The following is a 22,566-nucleotide window of genomic DNA, read 5'->3' as shown; positions in this document are numbered from 1 at the left end:
TTAGGCCTCCATCAACAGAATATTACAAAATACAAAATAATGAGAAGGCTACACTGGAACATTTTAAAACTTTATCGTTGTACTTAATTTAAGTAAAATAACACTTTAAGAGCCAGAAAACCAAAAAACAGCCACAACATGATCCAAGCCAATGCCATTGGAAACATATGCAATTACAGGAATTTTGCTACTCATGGACACATAATAATTTACTGTCTGTGTCGTGCGGGCGGCGGAGGAGTCACACATTGATTGGATTTCTTTCTTGACAAATTAAAGGGACATCGACTTAAGGACATGCTGTGTAGTTTTGTTCGTATGGGAGTCAAATATTTTGCAACCAACACTGTCTAGCTTTAGCTAATAGCTTACTCATAGCGACACTTAAAATTGAATGACAACATCCGAACAACGTTGCACTTTGATAGATTTTAGGCTAGCTAGCCTGCACATAATTATATTGCGAATGGGCTTGCTGAAAACTTGTGATGGATTTAAACAATGGATTTGTCTTCTCAGTGGATGTTGTTTTCCATGGATTTTTTTAAAGGTAAGCTGCGATCTAAGTTCTATCTGCTGGGTTAGTTTGTGTGCGACATGTTCTCCTCGCCGGGGAGGGACGGGGAGGTGTATCGTGAGGCGTCCCCAACCCACTCGCTTTGTTTTCTGCCAGTGAGTGGACTTGCAGATTGGCAGGCAGCTAGCCACCCTGTATGGCACGAGAAAACGTGTACTAGGCTACTAGTTAATAGTATCCAGGCTTTGAGACATTTATGGTGTCTTACAGTTGCCTGGCACAACATCTATCATGTAGGCTATTTGTGGATCAGGAACAGTTAACTAGCTAACTAGGCTACATCCTAGCTGAATTTCATAGTTAATGCTAGATAGTAAAACAACCACTGCAACATTTTCTTTTCACTTTATTGAAGTGTGGCTGAAGTGCTTCAATTAGGCCTACATACAATACATAGGCATAAGACACTCTGCCTTTGTTTTACCCACCACCAATGTTAATATGGTTTGCTGCGCTGAAATTACGGTGCACTGTAACTTAATTCCAGCGTTCTATAGAGCCGCGAAACAAAGCTAAAGAACCACAACTGATGTTACGGGCTATGCCTTGGCTTACCCTCTGCTTTTTGAAGTTACGGCAAAAACAGCATCTTATTTTGATAAGAAAACAACAAAATTGACTCAAGATATTTGTCCACATGATAAAATTGATGCCCATTGTTCCAAAAATGACAAAAACTCATTTTTGATAAAATTGAAGTTACGGCCTTTTGCCTTTGCACGGCAGTACTGTATGGTGTTGTTTACATCACAGCTTTTGGCCCAATTTTATTTTTAAGAACCATGAACACTGACACTGTTTAAAACAATTCAAAACAAGTAGACTTAGATTTGGGGTTGCTTTACACTTGTAGGTAGCTGAAAGTTAGTCATTTATATTGAAGAACTGTGGAGTATGTGATACACCTACAGATAGAGTATTGTATTGGCAAATATAAGAGGAAAACAATGATGTGTTACTGATTTAATCTATCTAATCTATTTAATCTAATGTTGCATTTTTGAATATCTCAACACAGAAGGATATCTCTGATTATTCTAAATTATAGTATTCTCATCCGAGATTGTTACAAACTTCGAGGCACTTTGAGATGTAATGGCCATTTCGCTTTGCGTGGTGGCCGTATTACTCGAACGTGCATTATCTTTCTGATACCCCAACGTAATGTCGTCCGTTACATAACACATTGCAATCAATATTCAAAACCCTTTTTTGTTTACAGAGACACACACATATACAGTACTATAGGTTTTGTAAAGCACCTTGAGACAATTTCAACTGTTTGGAATTTAACTAAATAGAATATGTACACACATAACAGTACACACACACACACACACACACACACACACACACACACACACACATAAACACACACAGATACACACACATAAACACACATAGTCATACAAGTAAGTGCACATAAACCATATCCACACACCTTCACCCGAAACCATCATGTGAGGCTGACAGTGTACCTGAGCTATGAAATGTAACCACCAGGATTGTACGTGTTGTGATCAGTGTGTAGCAGACAGGCAGCTACCCAGGGGGTATGTAAACATTTGGAAAGCAGTTTGTTAATCAGAGGCTCTGATGCTAACGAGGCAAACAACGTTAGCATTCCATAGACCGCCATTCATTTTGGCATCACGTTGACATCAAATAACTTTACATCTGAAGCTTTTTATGTCGATATGTTGTAATAGTTATTTTCCAGAGAAATACAATACTGTATGACTGGCTGCATAACATCTGATGTCTTTTTATGGCCCCATAATAAACATTTTTCTAAAGCTATATGCTTAAAATTATGTCATGAACAACTTTCAGTCACACAGGAGAGAAGTAGCTGCATATTCTGAACGAGAAGTTTGAAGGCAATCAGGGGCAGAGCCCATGGGAAAGCCATAGAGGAGAGCGTCCGAAAGAAAGAAAAAAAACAATTCAGTGACGCTTTGTGGGACTAGCACTAGTTGTGTGAACATATCAAGCTACACTCCAACTAAAAGCATCCTACACATTCTGAATGCTCTAGGCGTGGCTACCAGATTTTCCATGTTTCTGTCCGTTTATTGCTCAACACCACATGTATGTCACCAAACTGAGCTTGAGGCTGTGCTGTGCAAAGAACAACGCCCAACAGGAAATGAAATCAACTTCACTTCTCCCCATTCAAGCCCTATGGAGTGGCTCTGTCCATTTCTTATACTGGCTATGGCGGCTACCTGGTGTAGTTGACCTTGTAGCTGGCCGCATCATCCGTAGGTGCCCGCTGTCGTCTCTGGGAGGGAGTCTCCAGCTGCCAGTAGTTGATCTGGTTCAGGAACATCTTGGCCAGCTCCACGATAGTCTGCCGCTCTCGCGAGGGCAGGTGGCTGAACTTGTACTGCACAAAGTTATTCACCCCCTGTGGATGATAACAGGACAACACACACCCACATACACACACACAAATGCACAGAAACACACACACAGACCCACAAACACATGCGTACACACATGCACACACGTACCGGCATACACACACACACACATACACAAACATAAGGAATGTGATACTCACAATGCACAGAGCGACTGGAGAAAAATAGAGCTAATGTTTGTTCTAAAGCTATTATGATCATGCTACTTAAGCCATTTTCAGCAGATGTTGACCTTTACAGCTGTGGATAGAATGATGAAAGTCTAAAAGTCCAAATAGATGATTTAGAATGATTCTAAAGTAGGTGGGAGTGTAGAGAATGCACATGTGCATGTGTCAATCAAAAGTCACAATTATGTGTGTCTGTATGAATACAAAATACTGAACTTATTTGAATGTTTTCCTGTCTACTACAAGAGCACCCCCTGTCTTCCAAGATGAGCAAATAAACAACCCCCACAACAGACTTGGAGACAAAACAATAAAAGGAACAACAACAAAAAGGCACTCATGACATTGTTGGGGTGGGTTTGTGTTGACCTGTTCAATGCTGGGCTTCTCAAATGGGGGGCTTTCTAGAGCTTCTACTGTTGGCATCCCCATCTGCAAAATAGATTTCTTCAGGAGCTGCAAAACACACACACAGACACACGCACACACACGCACGCACACGCACGCACGCACGCACGCACGCACACACACACACACACACACACACACACACACACACACACACACACACACACACACACACACACACACACACACACACACACACACACACACACACACACACACAAAACACACACAGGCTATTAGAAAAGAATGCCATGAGTGCAGGCACACAAAGGCCCATCCCAGTGTGTGTGAGCACACAGCAGTGTGAGCAGGCTGGCGGTGTCGATGGGAGCCGTGACGCACCTTGAAGAGGGAGAAGTAGACCTGCTTGGTGTCGGGGTCCTCTTCCTTGTGCACACAGTTGTACAGGTACTCCACGTCCAACGCGATGCCCAGCAGTCTGTTCACCTCCTCCTCTGACACATGCTGCAGGTGAGTCACGTGATCACCTGGTCCATCACAGAAAGAATGTCCATCAGTATTACATTTAAAACACACACATACACACAGACACACGGACGAACTGCCATATCTGACACATCCAAATAAATCTACAATGGTATGAAGATACATTCTGCATGTATGTGTGTATGCATCTGTGTGTGTCTGTCTGTACTATATGTGTAAGTGTGTCCCAGCATCTCTGTGTGTGTCTGTGTGTATGTGTGTGTGTAAGTGTGTGTGCATGTGTGCATCTTCGTGTGCGTGTGTGTACACTCACTGAGGGCGTGGCTGCAGCTCCGACAGGGCTCCATCAGGTTGACCACCACCAGCTGCTCCGCCCGCGGAGGGGTGGGTGGAGGGGGGGTGGGTGGAGGGTTCTGGCTCTTCCACCCATTACATTTACACGCTCCCTCCGCCTGATCACAGAGACACACATATCAGCTTGTGCACCTGAAAACTAACTGCTTACCTTGGATACCTAGAGTGGCCTACAGTATGGGCAGTGGTTAAGGAGCTGGGCTAGCATGCAGTAGCCTGAAAGGTTGTGGGTTCAATTCCCTGCTTCCACCGCTGTGCCCTTGAGCAAGACACTTAACCCAGAGTTACTCCAGATACAATGTAATCCCTTGTAATATAGTTTACATGTAAGTCAATTTGGACAACAGTGTCAATAAATGTGATATTACTGAGCGCAATCGTAAACTGGTCATGTGGCATAACCATAACACGTTCACATGAAATATACAGTTTCAATAAAAAGAAAAAAAGTTATGACAAACACAAGAGAGTTCCAACAGTTTCGCTGATTAGACTCAATTTCTATATTACACTTTCTCTCCTTATGCCAATTCAAGGAAGCTGCAATGTTAAGAAATAAAGCTATATTTCATTTAAAAAATGTTAATTCAATTAGTTTTAGTTTCTAATGTATATTTAAATTGTGTTTATAACTGACGGTGCTATTCGAGTAGGCCTATCAGCTGGGAGTATTCTGCCCTCCAATTATCAACAACATCGTGGTGCGGTGGCGCGCTCGGAACGGGAGCGCGCACGGGGGCGCAGCAGCTAGCCCCGCCCCCCAGCAGCTGTCACCCTGTCATAACAAAGACGCTGTTCGGGGCTGGCCGAACTATGGAATCGACAAACATAATCTCACGTCTCACAACAAACCCATACGTCAAAACACACACACACACGTAGGCCTACACACACACAAACCAACAAACAGTCACTTTTCGCCCAGTGTCTGGCATGGCTGTCGTCCACAGCACAGTGTCCTGTTGCTAGTGTAGGCTACTCACTCAGTCCAAGATATTCAAAACACTGGACTTGACAAACCGCCAAGTATGTGTGTTTACGTCTTCCCTGGAATACGCAGCAGCAAAGTTTCCTTTGCACATAACGTAAATATCCAATATTCGGCATTAAAATGCCTCGTTGTTTACTGTTCAACTTCCAAGCTGGTAAAAAATGTAATACTAAAATGCGGGAAATAAAAACACCATCTATGGCCCCTTATGCTGCGCTTGCAAAATGAAGCGCTTGTCAGCAGGGCACAGGCACACAAACCAAAACTAACTCATAATCCATCGCCATAGCGAGAGACGGAAAGGTTGGACGGAGAGACAGGTAGGCACGGGTACCTTGCAAGAAGAATACACTCCCAGTTTCTCCAGTTTCTTCGGTCGCGGGGAGGCGCGGAGCTGCGCCTTCTTGACGGCGATACGTGCAGATCCGACTGCGGAGCCCGAACACTCCGTTCCCCCGGCTCCAGGCGCTGCCGGGGCCGAACCCGAGGCTCCGACGGCAGGGGAACCCTGCGGGACCCCCGCGCTTTCCGACATCCCGGGGAGCCGGCCCGAACAGGACCCGCGAGCCGAATCTTCGACGCTCTCTCGGACACACACACCCGTTTTCCACTTCTCAACAGCGGGATTCAGACATGGCGATCATCCCTTTTTTTCTTTCATTTGACATTGTAAGTCCGTCTCTCCTCCGCTAGGGGACACAAATGAATATTCCTCTATGAATCGGTAGGGTCACAAAAATGCACTCATTCGTTAACAAAATTTCAAGGTCAAACCGGATCCTGCAGAAAAAACGGAGTAAGACAGGCCCAATTACCACCGCTGCCAGATAGACAGGACGCTTCCGACATGCACAATTAGCCTACTGCATTAACAGAGAGTTGCATTATCAGCCAACGTTACTGATTGTGAGACAGCTATGTGTGTGTGTTGCGAGGGGGTGGAGACCTGGTTATTACGATTTCATAATTGAGTAAAAGCTAGGCCATAAGGCCTTAACATAATGTTTTTGCTGGTTTGTGGCCAAATAGGCTACTAGGCCCGTACTAGTGAAAATGTTATTCAGTTTTAGACCAGTTGCGTCATCCTCTCCCAGTGTAACTTGCTGTGTGTGGAATAGATAACAAACCTGCAGCAGCACCTCAGAGGTCACGTGACTCTCCCATCATAAGGCTTATACTTACATCGTACCTGTAGTGCAGAAGGATTCTTCCTCTGAAGTCCCACTCATTATGCCTAGGCTACTTCATACCTGTCCTGCAGAGACATCTCTCATCTCTGTCAAGTCCTGTTTGGAGAGACTCCCCCCCACACACACACACACACACACACATACACTGTGGCCAAAAAGTACCTTAAGATCTCTTGGCACAAAAGATCTGCCACTTTCATTCTGGAAAATTCACTAAATCAAACACACACACATGCACGCATGCGCGCACGCACGCACACACACACACACACGTGCACACACACACACACTGCTTAACAGCCTTTCCCACCTGCCCTGACAACAGCAGAATATACAAAAAAATGACACATTCAAATGCTTATAAAATTATAACATTCATATGATTTTAACATTAGATATATGAATGGGACCAAGGTTCCCCACTGACTCACCAGAGACTGACTTGGATCTATTCCAAAGATAAGTTTTAGTCCATGCCACAGCAGTGGTCAATACAGCACTTAATAGGGAAGCAGTGAATGGATTTTGTACGAACAGAGAAATCAGATCTCTTTTCTTTCTCAGCTTTGAGTCACTGGCTGCACCTGTCTCTGACCCACACCTAAACCAGATTTAAACCAGTTACATACCAGACTTGTGCCAGGTCTAAACTGGATATTAACCAGCCCTGCTGTGTCAGATCTAAACCAGACCAGGGCCTCATTACAGAAACTTCCTTACTCTGGTATCCTATCTTATCTCAGTTTAGGATACCATTTAGGATTTTTCATACAGAAGCATGTTCCCTAACTGCATTTAGGAAAAAAATCATCTTAAAATAGGAATTTGGCCATTACAGAACCATCCTAACCCAAAGAATCTTTGAACTTAGGATAGCAAGTTAGGATCCTAAATTCAAAATAACAGCCAAAGCTGACTGCTCAGTCTTGTTGGGTTGTTGCCTAGTCCATAGACTGTATAATATATTATATAGTTCTATACAGTCTACGACAAGATGAGAAACTTGACTGTTGGGGACACCGTAAAGCATATTTCACTAAATAGGTTAATTAAGTGAAAACTTGGACAAGCAATATAAAATGTATAAGCTATGTGTTTAAAACATTTATGACAAATAAATATTAATCATCATAACAGAATATTAGACTATTATTTATTGATTATGAATTAATATATTTACATTTTTCATGCTTTTATCCTGCACATCAAATGAATCAATATTGACACACTCTCTTGCTTCCTGTCTTTTATCTCTGATATTATGGTTTGTCTGTCTTGAGCAACCAACTGTCGTGAGTTTAGGAACTGCTTCTGTAATAGGAAGATAGGATTTTTTTTTTCATAGAATCTTTGAAACTTAAGACAGGTCAAGCAGTTAGGATATGTTTCTGTAATGAAGACCCTGTACCATTTTCGTTTAACCGGTGTGACAGGAATGTTGGAAATTGAACGTTCTAAGGAATATCTGGGTTCATTGAATTCAACATAGAATTTTAGAACCTTACATTGTTGTGGAACAGAATCTTCTGTTAGAATGTTCAAAACTCCCCTGCCGCTCTCATTCAAAGCGACTTACAAAAAAGGAACAATCAAGGTACAATGTGCCCAGTGAAGCAATAATACCAAATTATTAATCCATAGTTGGTACATTTTCATGTGTATCATCTGTGGCAGATGTGAACCGGACCTGTGCCAGACAGGGCCCACATGTGGGCAGAGTAGGCATTCAGAGTCAGCTGTAATCTCAATCAAACCGCATTGCCCACAGCCCAGCCACTCACCAAGTAAGTAATCAGGATTCATTAGGTATTCATGTCTTTATTGATGTTTTTATTTGGTAAATGAATAGTACTGTAAAATGCTCGCATTTAGATTTTGTTGTTTTTGTATTTCTTTCTCTTTTTTTTGTTGACCTGGCTGCATTTAGCACTCACTGCAAATAAACATGTAGAACACACACACCCAGCGGATGGAGAACGTTCTAGAGGACACAGAACATGTGGAACCCTGTGTGTGTGTGTGTGTGTGTGTGGTTCTGCGAGTGAGCTGGCGAGCGAGCGCACGTGAGGTCAGCGCAGCTCCCCCTCTCCTCCTGCTCACCCAAACTTTCACCCATCATGTGACTGACAGCTAGCCAGTCAGCCAGGGCCTCTGGTCCAGTGCCTTGCGTCTGGTTGGTCGGGGAGTCTGATTGACGGAGGGAGGGAGGGGCTAGGTGGTGTTGGGGCAGCTCTGATTGGATAAGTGCGGGACAGGGGCAGGGGGGGCAGGCCGACAGGGGAAACCTGTTAGGACTAATACAACCCTCAGCAGTTCAGACTAAAGAAATGCACGTCTGTTTTTTTTTGTTTTGTTTTCCATTTGTTAATAACACTACATACATTTATAAAGACCACCAAAGATTATAATTTAACCATTTCTGTGAAAAATAAACAAAACAAAAAAACAAAAGCTCATATGTCCAAACCCATATCAAAGCAGGTTACTGGTTACTGTACAGTTTTTTTTTTTTTATCATTACCAAGACAACTCCCTAGCAAGCATTAGTTGTGTAAATATGAAATGAAAAGTCGACTACATTGCATCACCCTATTTACAGTAAATTATTTATATATTTCTCTATGTCACACGGTCATCGGACAGAATCATGAGCATACTTAGTGCAAGGCATGAGAAGACAGCTGTCAGAATTACAGACCAGATGGGTGTGTTTGTGTGTGTCTGTGTGTGTGTGTGTGTGAGTGTGTGTGTGGACAGATTATGAGATGGGCATGAAGGAAGAGAAAGGGGAAAAAACAAACTCTACTTTCGGCTCTAAAAGTGAACGTGTGTAACCAACCAACTAAAGGTTAAGTGTGACCTGTGCCGATGTGTCTTAAGTTTTTACCTCTGTGCTGTTCTCTATGAGGGTTTCCGGTCAGCCAAACACACACACACACACACACACACACACACACACACACACAAACACACACAGAGACACACACAAACAGACAAACAGACACACAGACACACAGACACACAGACACACACACGGTGTAACACTATGCGTTTATGCACACCTCCACAATATCAGCAGGTGTGCAGGAAGTAGACAAGGCCGTGCCACTGTATGGACTAGCGTGTGTTTTCAGGTAAGTGTCAGTGTGTGTGTGCCTGCGTGCATGTGCTAGTGTGTTGACCAAACTCCTGTTTATAGCTTCATGGAACAGCACAAATTCTTGCACTGTGTTGTTTGGTTTGTTTTTTGTTTTTTTTTGTTGTTATTTTTGTTTATGTTAGGCCTTGTAGTGATGCATGCATTCATAATTCTGTTAAGTACATTTAAAACAAGATGAGAAAGGAAATAAAAAAGACAAAAAAGCAAATCAAATCAAATAAAAAAAATGAGTCAGAAAAAGAAGAGGACTTCATTAGAAATGTTTTTCTAAAGTCTTTAGCTGTGCTGGAGGGGCAGGGCAAAGGAAGCCACGCCTCTCGTTTCCAAGGTTACACACAGAGTGGGGGGGGGGATTAGTGACAGCTGAGTTAGAGGCGCTCCATTGGACCAGACCGTTTTGGAGGCGGAGCTTGTAATTAGTCACTTCCTGTCTGAAGGGCGGGGCTTTGTGTTAGCAACGGCAGAGAAGAGACGAGACGAAAGGGGGTGGAGCTTAGCTTTGTGTGTTACTGCAGATCAAATAGTTTTGGGAGGGGGAGGGGCGTCTCAATAGTGACTGACGAATCACAGCGCTGGAACAGGGCGTTGCCTTAGTTACTGCAGCAGGGGGCCTTGGTGGGGGTGGCGGTCTCCGTCAGGTCCACCCCCCGACTTCGCCCACTGTTAGGACCAGCTGCTTGAGGCTCGCTCTTGGGCAACCTTTTCGCTACAAGAGATAAAGATTGTGGTGGGATGTGGAGTGTGTGGGTGTGTGTGTGTGTGTGTGTGGGTGAGTGAGTGTGTGTGATATGTGTGAGCGAGTCAGTGTGTGTGGTGTGTGCGCACAAGTGAGTGAATGTGTGTGTGTGTGTGTGTGTGTGTGTGTGTGTGTGTGTGTGTGTGTGTGTGAGTGTGTGAAAGAGAGACAGAGAGATGAGGAAATTATAGATCTGTTTTCAATTTCATTAACGTCCAGATCGGGAAGCAGAAAAATAACTCAGAAACATTTCACACGTAAAAACTCATATGGATGCTGCAAAAAAAATATGTATAAAATCTCACATACACATATACTCAAAAAATACACATACCTATGCAAGTAAAACTTTCTACACCTGACTCTCAAACCCATTGATGCTCAAACAACAAATTGATCAGAAAAACAAACCTATTGCCATGAAGATTTCGTTCACGTTCATGGATGTCTTTGCCGACGTCTCCATGAAGAGTAGACTATTATCATCTGCATAGGACTGCGCATCCTGCAACACAATCCATACACAAAGACTTTAACAGAATCCATACACAAAGACTTTAACAGAATCCATACACAAAGACTTTAAGACAAAACTCACAAGGCAAAGCCAACACACACACACACGTTTTGTAACCTTAACTTTGCTTTGTTAATATAATGTGCATACAGACAGACAGACAGACAGACAGACAGACAGACAAACAGACACACAGACACACAGACACACACACACCTGGAAGTCGACAGCTCTCTTGTTGGCAAGGTCAGCCTTGTTACCGGACAGTGCGATGACTATGTTGGGACTGGCCTGTCTCTGAAGCTCCTTCACCCAGTTCTTCGCTCGAGCAAAAGACTCCTAAGACACACACACAAACACAACTACAGAGTCAGAAAACACACATACACAAACACAAACATAGAGTCAGACACACACACACAAACATGCACACAGTCAGACACACACAAACACGCACATAGAGTCAGACACACACACACAAACATGCACACAGTCAGGTTCACAGACACTTGCAAGTAGAATAAGCGATCACACAGGGGGCAGTTTGCTTTTAGTAAAACGTGAGGTGCATTATGTTTGATGTCAGGACGCTTTTCCGCCTGGAGTTGTTTCAATTGAGGACCTCGGGGCACCTCTGCAAAAATGTGAGGCGTCCAGTGCACAGGGCAGCTGTGGCCTACTGGTTAGCGCTTCGGACTTGTAACCGCTCAACTGCTCCCCGAGCGCCGCTGTTGTTGCAGGCAGCTCACTGCGCCGGGATTAGTGTGTACTTCACCTCACTGTGTGTTCACTGTGTACTGAGTGTGTTTCACTAATTCACGGATTGGGATAAATGCAGAGACCAAATTTCCCTCACGGGATCAAAAGAGTATATATACTTATACTTAAAGGAGAATTCAGGCCATTTTTCACATAGCGGTAGATCTCTTTTTCTCGAGGTCAGTAAGTACTGCTGGTTAAAAGAATAAAAATAAATAAAAATCTGTGCTATCTAGCTTGTTGCTGCAACCAACAGCTAGAGCTGCCAGACAGCTACAGTGCTACACTCTGGGGTCGTGATTATGATTACTCTTTCTTTTTTTTGTACCAGCAATATTCGGTGACCTGGAGAAACCGAGATCTATGTGAAAAATAGCCAGAATTCTCCTTTGAGCAGTGCGCAAAACACTTCCTGCCAATAAAGACAAATAATAGAAAAGAGATGCCTCTCACAGCATCAACAATGACCTGTCTGATCCCGCCCTAAGAGTGGAGTTTTATTCAAAGGGCCTTCCAGCATAGAATAGATCAGTGGTTCTCAAACTTTTTCTGTCATTCCCCACTTTGGATGTGGGGAATTTTCAAGCCCCACCTGACCTAATCACCCTGGCAAAATGGTAACGTTAAAATATTATTATCGCATTTGGTTCCACATTACTTTTCCTGTCTCGGTCCGCTGGATCTGATGTTGTTTTAATTCACTAGTAGTGCAGTGCCCGTTCAGACATGCTATTCCTAGAAACCCCGTAGCCCAATTACATGCCTGCAGGTAGGCCTGCTTTAAAAACAGGATGATATGAGAAAAACATCATTCAAGCTAAGCATTCAAATATGACTACTGAATATTATATTATAATACATTAATACTAGTTCACAATTGAATTCAGAATTTGAAAACCCCTGCTCTAACTGGTAAGCCACAGAAGCACTGCTAGCACTCCACCACACCTGCCCCGGGTCTGCCCCAGATCTAGTAAGTATAGTATATATACTCTTTTGATCCCGTGAGGGAAATTTGGTCTCTGCATTTATCCCGATCCGTGAATTAGTGAAACACACTCAGCACACAGTGGACACACAGTGAGGTGAAGCACACACTAATCCCGGCGCAGTGAGCTGCCTGCAACAACACTCGGGGACCAGTGAGGGATTAGGTGCCTTGCTCAAGGGCTCAAGGGCTTCAGCCGTGCCAACTGGTCGGGGTTAGAACCGGCAACCCTCCGGTTGCAAGTCTGAAGCGCTAACCAGTAGGCCACGGCTGCCCCGACCCAAGATCTGGACCAGACAAGACTAGTGTGTTCTAGACTTCTACTGATTCCTTTGACTGATGCTTTTCTCCTAAGCGACTTATGTAAATTATTATAAGGTCAGTCTCCCTAGAGCAACTCAGGGTTCAGCACCTTAAGTGCACAACGGTGGGGGGCCGGACTTAAACCCCCAACTTGTCTGGTCACTGCATGCTAGCCCAGATTCTTAGCCACTGCGCTACCACCGCCCAGACTCATTCTAACTCAGAACTTGAATCCTGCCATCCTGGAATTTCCCTATTTTAACTCTAAAGTAGGGGTTGATGGATTTGACCAGAGTTTTGCAAATAGGCACTCAGACTCTGAGTGGTGTTCGATTATACTTTTTTCTTGTAGGAGGTTGGAAAATATTGATTTTTGAGGTGTCTGTCTGGAATGCAGCACTAGCAATGAATGTGGCACAGGTCTAGATCTGGTGTGGCTGAGCACCCACCAGACAGAGATTTCCCAACACTGCCTGTTATCTGGGTCTACGTGGCGTGTGCAGAAGAGTGGGCCTCAATGTTAGCCTTAACTTCTACAAAGAGAGTGTGTGTGAGTGTGTGTGTGTGTGTGTGTGTGTGTGTGTGTGTGTGTTACGGCGCAGAGGAGGGGGTAATTGCCTAGGGCAGGGGTCTCAAACTCCTGGCCCGCGCCCGGCCCAATTCCGGCCCGCTAATGTCAAAATAATAATGTAATTCGGCCCTTAAGGGTATTTTTAATTGCGACAAACAACAACACTGATTAAAATAGACGATAGATCTAAGTATGGTGACAAATCCCATTTGTACTCTCCTCCACTAGTTGCTAGACATCCAAAGCTTCGATTCAAGCCCAAATTCGCTGCACAACGTTTCAGGAAATACTCATATTACACGCGAGAAACACGAAGACGTGCATTTGTTTGTAATGACGAGGAAGCGATGCAGGCCATAGTTTTGCACAAATTGAAACAGAAATGGAGAAATAGGCCTACTCCAAATGTTGAAAAAACGTTCACGCGTGATGAAGTCTTGGGTAGATTATGTTATTCACCTAATCTAATTCTGAAGGAGAATATGCCTTTTGGAGATTATGATCGATCGTGTATTGACAGTGATAGTCACGGTGCATCTGTGAAAAGAGGTGCGTCTTTGTGTGTATACGACGGTGTCCACTAAGCATACATGCTTATTTCGACCCTCTGCCCAACATAGCTGGAGGTGGCAGTGGTAATTGTGATGATGGTGTCCATAATGGACGTGGTACAGACAGCAGGGGTAGTAAAAATAGGGCTCTGAAAAACTACAAAGTCATCCACGATAGGAACTGATTTGACCAGGCTGCTTTATTGTAGGCCTATAATAACGGTTTGTGGTTATAGGCTAGTAATAGTTTACTATTGTTGGTTTACATCTTAGGCCTACTGTTTTCCTGTTAATTTGTTATGTGGGTAATATGACAAAAAAGACCTGCTCAAATATGTTCAACATCCAGTATTTACTGAAAGGTGCATAATTTGAGGTGCTTGCCATCCAGTGGCAAATTAGATGGGTAAATGTACCCCCTTCATGAACTTTTGTTTATACTCAAAGATTTTTACATTTACAGTAGGACTTTATCTCTGACCACTTTCAAGCCTTTTGAAAATTTGATGTCAAAATCCAATGGTGCTCTTTTCTTAACCCTGACGCCTATAAAGTTTGCCAGGTTTAAATAAGTTCTGAGAGGAAAATATTTTTATTTGGTGTGAAACACACACAAATCTGTTTTATGCTTTCTGTTTGTTTTCATAATTTGTATTAATATTTATTTTAGCATTATTTTATTTATAAGCTAAGGTTGCTAGCACAGGTGTCTAAAAAGAGATAAAAAGACTTGCACTTTCTGTTTGCAGTTTTGTGTAGTATTTGAAAAAAAAACAAAAAAAAAACATTGCATTTTCAAAAATAGCCTTTTTTGGTATTATTCTTTAACACTGACGTGGCCCTCCAATCAGATGACGTTAGCAGAAGTGGCCCCCAGCTCATTTTAGTTTTAGACCCCTGGTCTAGGGGTATTTAACTGCAAACCCTCCGTCATTTGTTGTTACTTAAGAAATAAAAACTCCTAACACACTTTTTCTTTGAGGTGTAATTACACGGAAGTAGGCCCTAGCATGAGTGTGTGCAATGTGTGCGTGTCAGCTTCAGTGTGTGGGCCGGCTTCAGTGTGTGGGTCGGCTTTAGTGTGCGTGTCAGCTTCAGTGTGGGTCGGCTGTGCCCCCTCTGCCCAGTAGGTCTCCTCTGCTATGGCCAGCCCAAACACTGGTTCCTAAGTTTTGTAGGTGAGGTCATGAAACACAATGGTAAATGGTAGACTACGATGGCCGCCTGTGCTCCTCTGTAGTACATTGGAGCCAGGCTGTGGTATCTCTCCTGTCCTGTGTGTGTGTGTGTGTGTGTGTGTGTGTGTACCTCGTTGGTGATGTCGTAGACTACGATGGCAGCCTGGGCTCCTCTGTAGTACATGGGAGCCAGGCTGTGGTATCTCTCTTGTCCTGCTGTGTCCCAGATCTCAAACTTCACCGTTGTGTCGTCCAGACACACCGTTTGGGTCAAAAAAGCAGCTGACACACACACACACACACACACACACACACACCAAGGGGTGCAAGCAGAGTAAGAAAGAGGTTTCAGTTTCATTTCTGAATCACAAATCAAATTCACATAATATGGGGGTGTTAATTATACAATCACAAAAGGTTGGGCCAATTAGCCTATTGATGGAGTCACATCGCTAATAAACCGATCAATACCATACACCATGGACTGAGGTCAGTACCCAAGGGTATAGAACATTGTGTGTGTTATAGATTGGACAAGGCTTGGGGAGTGCGTGTGTGCGCGCGCGCGCGCGCGCGTGTGTGCGCGTGCGTGTGTGCGTGCGTGTGTGTGTGTGTGTGTGTGTGTGTGTGTGTGTGTGTGTGTGTGTGTGTACATGCCCGCACGTGTGTGTGTTTGAGTATTTTTTCCAGCTCTGTTTACTTCCTTCAAAGTCTGAAGATGGAGCAATCTCTATCCAGCCTGCAAAAGCCTGACTTAAACATATGTACACCCAGAAGTTTGTTTCAGCAAAACATAAAGAAGGAAAAGGGGTCCATTTCTCGAAATCGTAAAGTAAACAAGACCCTTGCAAGACATAAGACATGTGAGGGACTTCAATAGGGATTTAAGAGTAAGGACAAGAAATCAATTATTTCTGTTCTGCTGTTGTTTCATTCATTTGCACATTTGCACAAGGGTGCATATGCCTTTACATTCACACAAACGCACAATACTGTTGACCTAATGCCTAATTATGACATGCATACTTTGCCTTTCTGTCGGTGTCACACACACACAGGTATATCATTAAGAGAAGTCTGGACAACAACACCCTGATAAGTCTAGCGCCTTCTCAGAGTTAAAGGAGCACTTTAGCTACATGAACTTCCGGCTTTTTACCAAAAACAAAAAAAAGGCTTTTAGAGGAAGTGGCATTATTTTCAGTGAGGCCAGAATGACGTAGTGGAGATTCTCTATGCATGGACAGGGGACAGTCAGCAATGACAGAAATTAAGTACTGTTGAGTACTGCTGCAGTTATTTTAATACCAACTCAATTTATCACATGAACCTGCTCCTTTACTTATTATCATATGTCTACAGCTATTTTTACTATAAAAGTAAAAAGCTCAATATAAAAGCTCAACTTACAATCAATAATTATACCAACATATCAACAATGTAGATTAAGCATATATTTAACATATATTTAAGCAATATGGCACAAGTAAGAGTGGGTTTGGGTTGTGGATCAGCCGTAGGCATGTGCCTGGATGCTGACTCGAGTGCTACAGGTTACCACAGCCGTGGGTGGATCTATTACCAACGCAACGGTCAAGAGTTACTAGATGTGCAAAATAAAAAATTACAGTTATGAAAAACATGGTATTCAAAATGTCATGCTGTATAACCACCATTCAATCACAGATGTCGCTTACTTATTGATCCAACTAAATAAAACAATTAATAAAAATGCATGTGTCCACATGCACATATGTATTTATGTGTGTGTGCAAACATGTATTTGCATATGTTTATGTTCAAGCATTTGTTTGGATGTGTATAACTTCATATGATAGTGTGCCTGTCGAGCGTCTCCATGCATGTGTGTCTGTGTATAAGTGCATACACTGCAAACACTATGTTGAGACTATAGTATGTGTTTGTTGGGTTTGTGTAAGCATGGGTACACACAGTATGCAAAACACATTTTGTTGCATTAAAGTATACAGATGTTTTGTGTGTGTGTGTGTGTGTGTGTGTGTGTGTGTGTGTGTGTGTATGCAGTGTGTTAAAACATACATGTGTGTGGGGGCGGGCGGGCATGTGTGTGTGTGTGTGTGTTATATGTGTACTATGCATCAATGTTCATGTTCTGCCTCCCCAGAAGACTAACCTCCTATTGTGCTCTCCTGGAACTCGTGGAACTGGCCTTTGACAAAGCGCAGGACCAGACTGGACTTGCCCACGGCAGACTCCCCCAGTAGCACCAGCTTGAACTGGCAGATCTTGTTGCCGGCGTTGGGCCCGTTGGGGCGTGTCGCTCCTCCCCGATTGGCCATGACCTGTGTCAATCACCCCACTCCGTGTCACTCACTCACACACACGCTGCACTGTCCCGTGGTTTGCCGGCTGCCGGGCCCAAACCCAAACACACACACACACACACAATTATTTTTTAATTTGTCTGTTTATGTCTTAATGTTTGTGTGTGCATATAAGAGTGTGCTACATACGGTAAATAAACACAGCACAATGGTTAGTCCTAAACAACCACTCTCCCTGAATGGATTCAAGAACAATCCGTACTTCAAATCCCAAAAGACGACTCTGTAAAGTACACATGCAATCAAACAGGATGATGTGGAAGTACTTATGGCCTGAATCTAGATAACAGAGCTAAAGCGAGTTTGACTTCATAATGGAAGTATCTAGAACCTACAGTAAGGGTGTACTAAAAAAACACACTAGCACTGTGCATTGAGATAACATCAACTTTGCAGGAGCTGAACCAGAGAAAAATCAGGATGCCTCCTCTCTGGCTCAAACTGCAAGGCATTCTGCCCACTGAATTACCGTTTTAGTTTAATCAGGAAAGGCTGGGCCACTGGCAAACAAACAACAGCGACTACGGAGAGTACTCTGGGTTGGACAGCAATCAGAATGTCAGCAGAGTTGTCAAAATAAACATCAAGGGGTAAACTGAGGGTAATGTCACTTCCTAAAACAACCCAGGAGTTCATAAGCTAAGCTTTAAAAAGACGATAGCAACTAAGCTCTGCAACAGAGGGAAAACAAACGCACCAATGTTAGCAACCTAATATGTGTCATGAGACATCGTTAAGGCCGAACACCAATATCAGTGTTTACACGAGAATCGAAGTGCGCTGACCCTTTTCTCCTAGACATATGCTGCATGTCTTGCAAGTGACGTTAGAAATGCTGCGCAGTCGGCTACAGGTTTAACAAACATGCAACGGCACACCTGACTAGCTAACAAGAACATACAAATACGTAGCATCACAATTGTCTCTCCGGCCATTTACAGTGTATTTCGTTCGTAAATATCTGCCCACAAAATGTAGTCGAAAGCTAGGTATAGTGCTAATATTTGACGCCCACCACAACATAGATACCATAGCTTACATTTCTTCGAGACAAAATAGAATGCACAATAGCAGGAACCAACAGGATACAATGTAACTATTGTTAACTTGTCTAAATTGGCAACTTGATCATTTCCCTATTAGTGGCACACTGTTACTTGCGCTATGCATTTTAACGATACCAAGTGTGGCCTCGGGTTGGTTTCCACGGACGTATTCCAAAGCTTTAAAATGTTGATACCTGAGCATAGCGCGACAGGGGCAGGCATATCTAAGAAATTAGGCATGCCTAAGCAGATTTATATTTATATCATTAAGCGGATTTTGTGCAAGTTGATATTTTCCAGACCTGCTATCCTAATACATCCGACTACAACAAATGCAAATCTATGTCAGTACCGTTAGCTAACGTTAACTTGTTGTCTGTCAACTTGTTAGCTAGCTGTGGCAAACAAGCTGATTGTTGAACATACATAGATAGCAAGGCACCTATCAAATTAACGTCAGCGATGTATTGACCTGATACATTGTGAGAGGCTAGAAACCCAATAAGCACCACTCCTAATCAAGCAGCTACATCATTTGCAAGCTCTCACTGTCACCCGTTCCTCAAATTCCGCATCTGATTTTGTATTCGTAGCTAAAATTCTTAAGAGGGCCGCCATATTTAAACACACAGGAGTTGATTTGGGTTAGCTTAGTTGCTTGCTTGTTTACTCCAAATGCCACCGTGGCAGGACAAGCCCAAACGCTAACGTTGGTAGTTTGACATCAAGTCATACAACGATGACAGCTGATTCTCGTGTTGCTGAGGAGCTAAAATGCAGCTTTAAACTGCGACAGTGGCTTCTAGCTCACAGACAGCATAGTTACCCAGCTAGCTAGATAGCTTAGCATGTTTACTAGCTAGCTAGGATAGCTAATAAGTAAATATACCAATTAACCTACATTGCTAGTTAGCAAAACATTGGACAACACACTTGTATCTGTGTTACAAAAAATTAACTGCACAAATCACTATGGCTAAACAGTCATATTACGGTCCCCAACACAATCAGCTGTCAAAACAAATACAGGATGTTAACAGTTACCGAATTCAGGCTAGGGCCTGTTTCATTATTGTCATCTTATTATGCTAGCTAGCCATCAAGCGTAGCTGTACCTAGCTAGAACGCAGCTACTGTAACATAGCTTCCCCGAACAGATCGTTCGTTTTACCTGGGAGTCAGCTGATGATTCCACTATATACTGTTCTCCAACGATATGGCCCGTTAATTATCGTCAACTGTTTAATTTCGTTTTGCTGGACCGAGAAATTATCTCAACAACCCCGATCACGTCTCCTCTCCTCCTTTCTTTTCTCTCGCAACTTCCTCTTCGGAACCAAAACACCATAGAGATTACGGGCCAATGCAAAACACAAACAGCGACTTCCGCCCCAGTGCCACGTCAGACGCACAGCCTTCTCAATAAAGTCGGGAGGCCTTTGCCGTCCTATGGTGAATTGATGGATTTCCTTCTAAATGCTGGTACATTAAATTGTCCGTTATTGCAATTAAATTAATTAATTAATGAATTATTAGAAACTTGCTGAATTGGCTCCATTATGCCATGCAAGGATAATGAATTAAATAGGAATATGCCTGTGTTATTGCTGTGAAAATAGGCAATTATTTATTATTTTTAATTAAACTTAAATAAACTTAAATGTTCTATACCAGAATTTGTATACATTGCTGTATTGTCATTTGAATAGGCTTTGGCTTTGTGCTTTCACCAGACCAAGCTCTATCTTTTAAGAAAAAGATAGGCTGGGTTCACCCAGCCTAGCCTATTGTGAAAGTCCAGATCAGAGTGCTATGAATTCCCAGCACATTTTTGAAAGATGACAATAGCTCTATTACATTTAGTCATTTAACTGACTAAATGCAAATATGGAGCTGTTATCTAGCTGGACAACAGCAACATTTCACCTCAGCTCTATCATTTCACCGCTACTGACTCCCTCACCATCACTGGCATCATTACTAAGTCCAACTCCTCATCGTGTCAGCTTGACCCTGCCCCCACCCCTCTACTTAAAGCCTGCTCCACATCCCTGTCTGAACCCATTACATTGATTGTTAACACCTGCCTCAACTCTGGTGTGGTGCCTGCTGCCCTAAAGACTGCTGCAGTTACACCCATTCTCAAAAAACCTGACTCCGACCCTACATCACTAATAAACTACCGCCCTATCTCCAACCTCCCCTTCCTGGCCAAGGTACTGGAAAGAGTGGTGGCCTCGCAACTACACACCTTTCTTAACCACCACGACCTGTATGAGCCCTTTCAATCTGGCTTCCGCTCATGTCACAGTACAGAGACTGCCCTTCTACGCATAGTTAACAACCTCCTCCTGTCTGCTGACTCTGGTTCACTTAACATTCTCATTCTCCTTGATCTTAGTGCTGCTTTCGATACCATCAAACACAATGTTCTAATCTCCCGTCTGTCTGCTATTGGTGTTTCTGGCACAGCCCTCAATTGGTTTCAGTCATACCTCACCAACAGAAAGCAGTTTGTAACACTTGGTCCACATCAGTCCCCCAAGTCCCCTGTCACTCGTGGTGTCCCCCAGGGTTCTGTACTTGGGCCTCTCCTCTTTCTCATATGCATCCTCCCTCTTGGCCAGATTATTCGCAGCCACGGTCTCAACTTCCACTGCTATGCAGATGACATCCAACTCTATCTTACCACTCCCTCTCCCTCTGACCCCCCACCACGCTCCCTCACTGAATGCCTCTCTGACTTAAAATTATGGATGCAAAACAATTTTCTCAAGCTCAACACAGACAAAACCGAAATTCTGCTAATTGGCCCTAAAAGCATCCTCACCAAATCTTCCCATCTCACTCTCAACATTGATGGCTCATCTGTACACTCCACCCCTGTTGTTAAAAACCTTGCCATTCAGCTTGACTCCAACCTTAGCTTTGATCCTCATATCAAATCACTCACTAAGATTGCTTTTTTTCACCTCCGTAACATTGCACGCCTCCGACCCTTCCTCTCTGCTGCACAGACTTTGGTTCACTCTTTCATTATGTCCCGTTTAGATTACTGCAACTCACTTTTCCTTGGTCTCCCCACTAAAACCCTTCAAAGACTACAATATATTCAAAACTCTGCAGCTAGGCTCCTCACCTATACCAGACGATCAGCACACATCACCCCCATTCTACCAGTGGCTACCAGTTCCGTCCCGGATCAAATACAAAGTACTACTACTCACCTTCAAAGCCCTCCACAACCTTGCTCCCCCCTACATCTGCGACCTCCTGACCCCTTACACTCCTTCCTGCTCACTCAGATCCTCTGACCAAAACCTCTTGGCTATCCCCCACTCCAGACTCTCCACCCTGGGTGGCAGGTCCTTCAGTGCCTTGGCCCCCAAACTCTGGAACTCCCTCCCCCAACCCCTTCGTGCCTGTCCTTCTCTTCCTTTCTTCAAAGCACATCTCAAGACCTTTCTGTTTGATGATCACTTCTCCTCCACACCCAACACATAGTTCCATACAGATAACTTGTCTTTGTTGTATTGTTTTGTTTGTTATTGTGTTTCCCTGCCTTTGTCTCTGTTGTATTGTTTGTTTGTTTGTTTGATATTGTGTTTCCCTGCCTTCCTACTATGTAAAGCGACCTTGGGTTTGAGAAAGGCGCTATATAAAATAAACTTATTATTATTATTATTTCTGAAGCTGCAGTATTTTGAATATTTAATAATGTTTTAGGTTCCATGTTGAATATTGATGTGTTCCCTAAGCCTAGTCAATTCCTGCAATCCTAATGTTCAAATAACATTTTTATTGTAGGAACTGGATATCACTAGTTTA

At 43.3% G+C, this 22,566-nt stretch overlaps 2 protein-coding genes across 6 annotated transcripts in view; both read right to left on the bottom strand.

The window, feature by feature from the left end:
• kat2b (K(lysine) acetyltransferase 2B) overlaps positions 1-6,379 on the bottom strand; it is a 17,133-nt gene extending 10,754 nt beyond the window's left edge. For 2 of the 5 annotated variants that reach the window (XM_042076947.1, XM_042076948.1), the window contains exons 1-5: positions 5,708-6,379; positions 4,342-4,480; positions 3,924-4,069; positions 3,543-3,629; positions 2,806-2,987 (exon numbers count right to left, since the gene is read on the bottom strand). In XM_042076947.1, coding sequence (XP_041932881.1) covers positions 2,806-2,987; positions 3,543-3,629; positions 3,924-4,069; positions 4,342-4,480; positions 5,708-5,908 — 755 coding nt within the window. In that variant the 5' untranslated portion in view covers positions 5,909-6,379. The remainder of the gene's footprint in view (positions 1-2,805; positions 2,988-3,542; positions 3,630-3,923; positions 4,070-4,341; positions 4,481-5,707) is intronic. The other 3 variants (XM_042076944.1, XM_042076946.1, XM_042076945.1) reach the window with 2 other exon arrangements.
• Positions 6,380-8,361: 1,982 nt separating this feature from the next.
• On the bottom strand, positions 8,362-20,089 carry rab5aa (RAB5A, member RAS oncogene family, a). Its single transcript, XM_042076952.1, has 6 exons — positions 19,910-20,089; positions 17,482-17,717; positions 15,457-15,608; positions 11,193-11,315; positions 10,871-10,964; positions 8,362-10,429 (listed from the first exon to the last, which is right to left on the bottom strand). The coding sequence occupies exons 2-6, from the start codon at positions 17,645-17,647 to the stop codon at positions 10,314-10,316; spliced, it is 651 nt and encodes a 216-aa protein (XP_041932886.1). The 5' UTR covers positions 17,648-17,717; positions 19,910-20,089; the 3' UTR covers positions 8,362-10,313.
• Between the last annotated feature and the right edge of the window lie 2,477 nt (positions 20,090-22,566).

Source organism: Alosa sapidissima, chromosome 21 (genome assembly GCF_018492685.1).
Source record: "Alosa sapidissima isolate fAloSap1 chromosome 21, fAloSap1.pri, whole genome shotgun sequence".
NCBI lineage: Eukaryota > Metazoa > Chordata > Actinopteri > Clupeiformes > Clupeidae > Alosa > Alosa sapidissima.
The sequence above is the reverse complement of the archived record's forward strand: the minus strand, read 5'-3'. Positions and strand labels throughout refer to the sequence as shown.

What these genes read in the sequence shown, in the direction of transcription:
- rab5aa (XM_042076952.1), bottom strand. Translation starts at nt 17,647, where the DNA reads ATGGCCAATCGGGGAGGAGCGACACGCCCCAACGGGCCCAACGCCGGC. An exon ending in CCAGGAGAGCACAATAGGAG is followed by an intron (nt 15,609 to 17,481) that starts GTTAGTCTTCTG and finishes TGTGTGTGTCAG; the next exon opens with CTGCTTTTTTGACCCAAACG. An exon ending in AGAGAGCTGTCGACTTCCAG is followed by an intron (nt 10,965 to 11,192) that starts GTGTGTGTGTGT and finishes ATTGTGTTGCAG; the next exon opens with GATGCGCAGTCCTATGCAGA.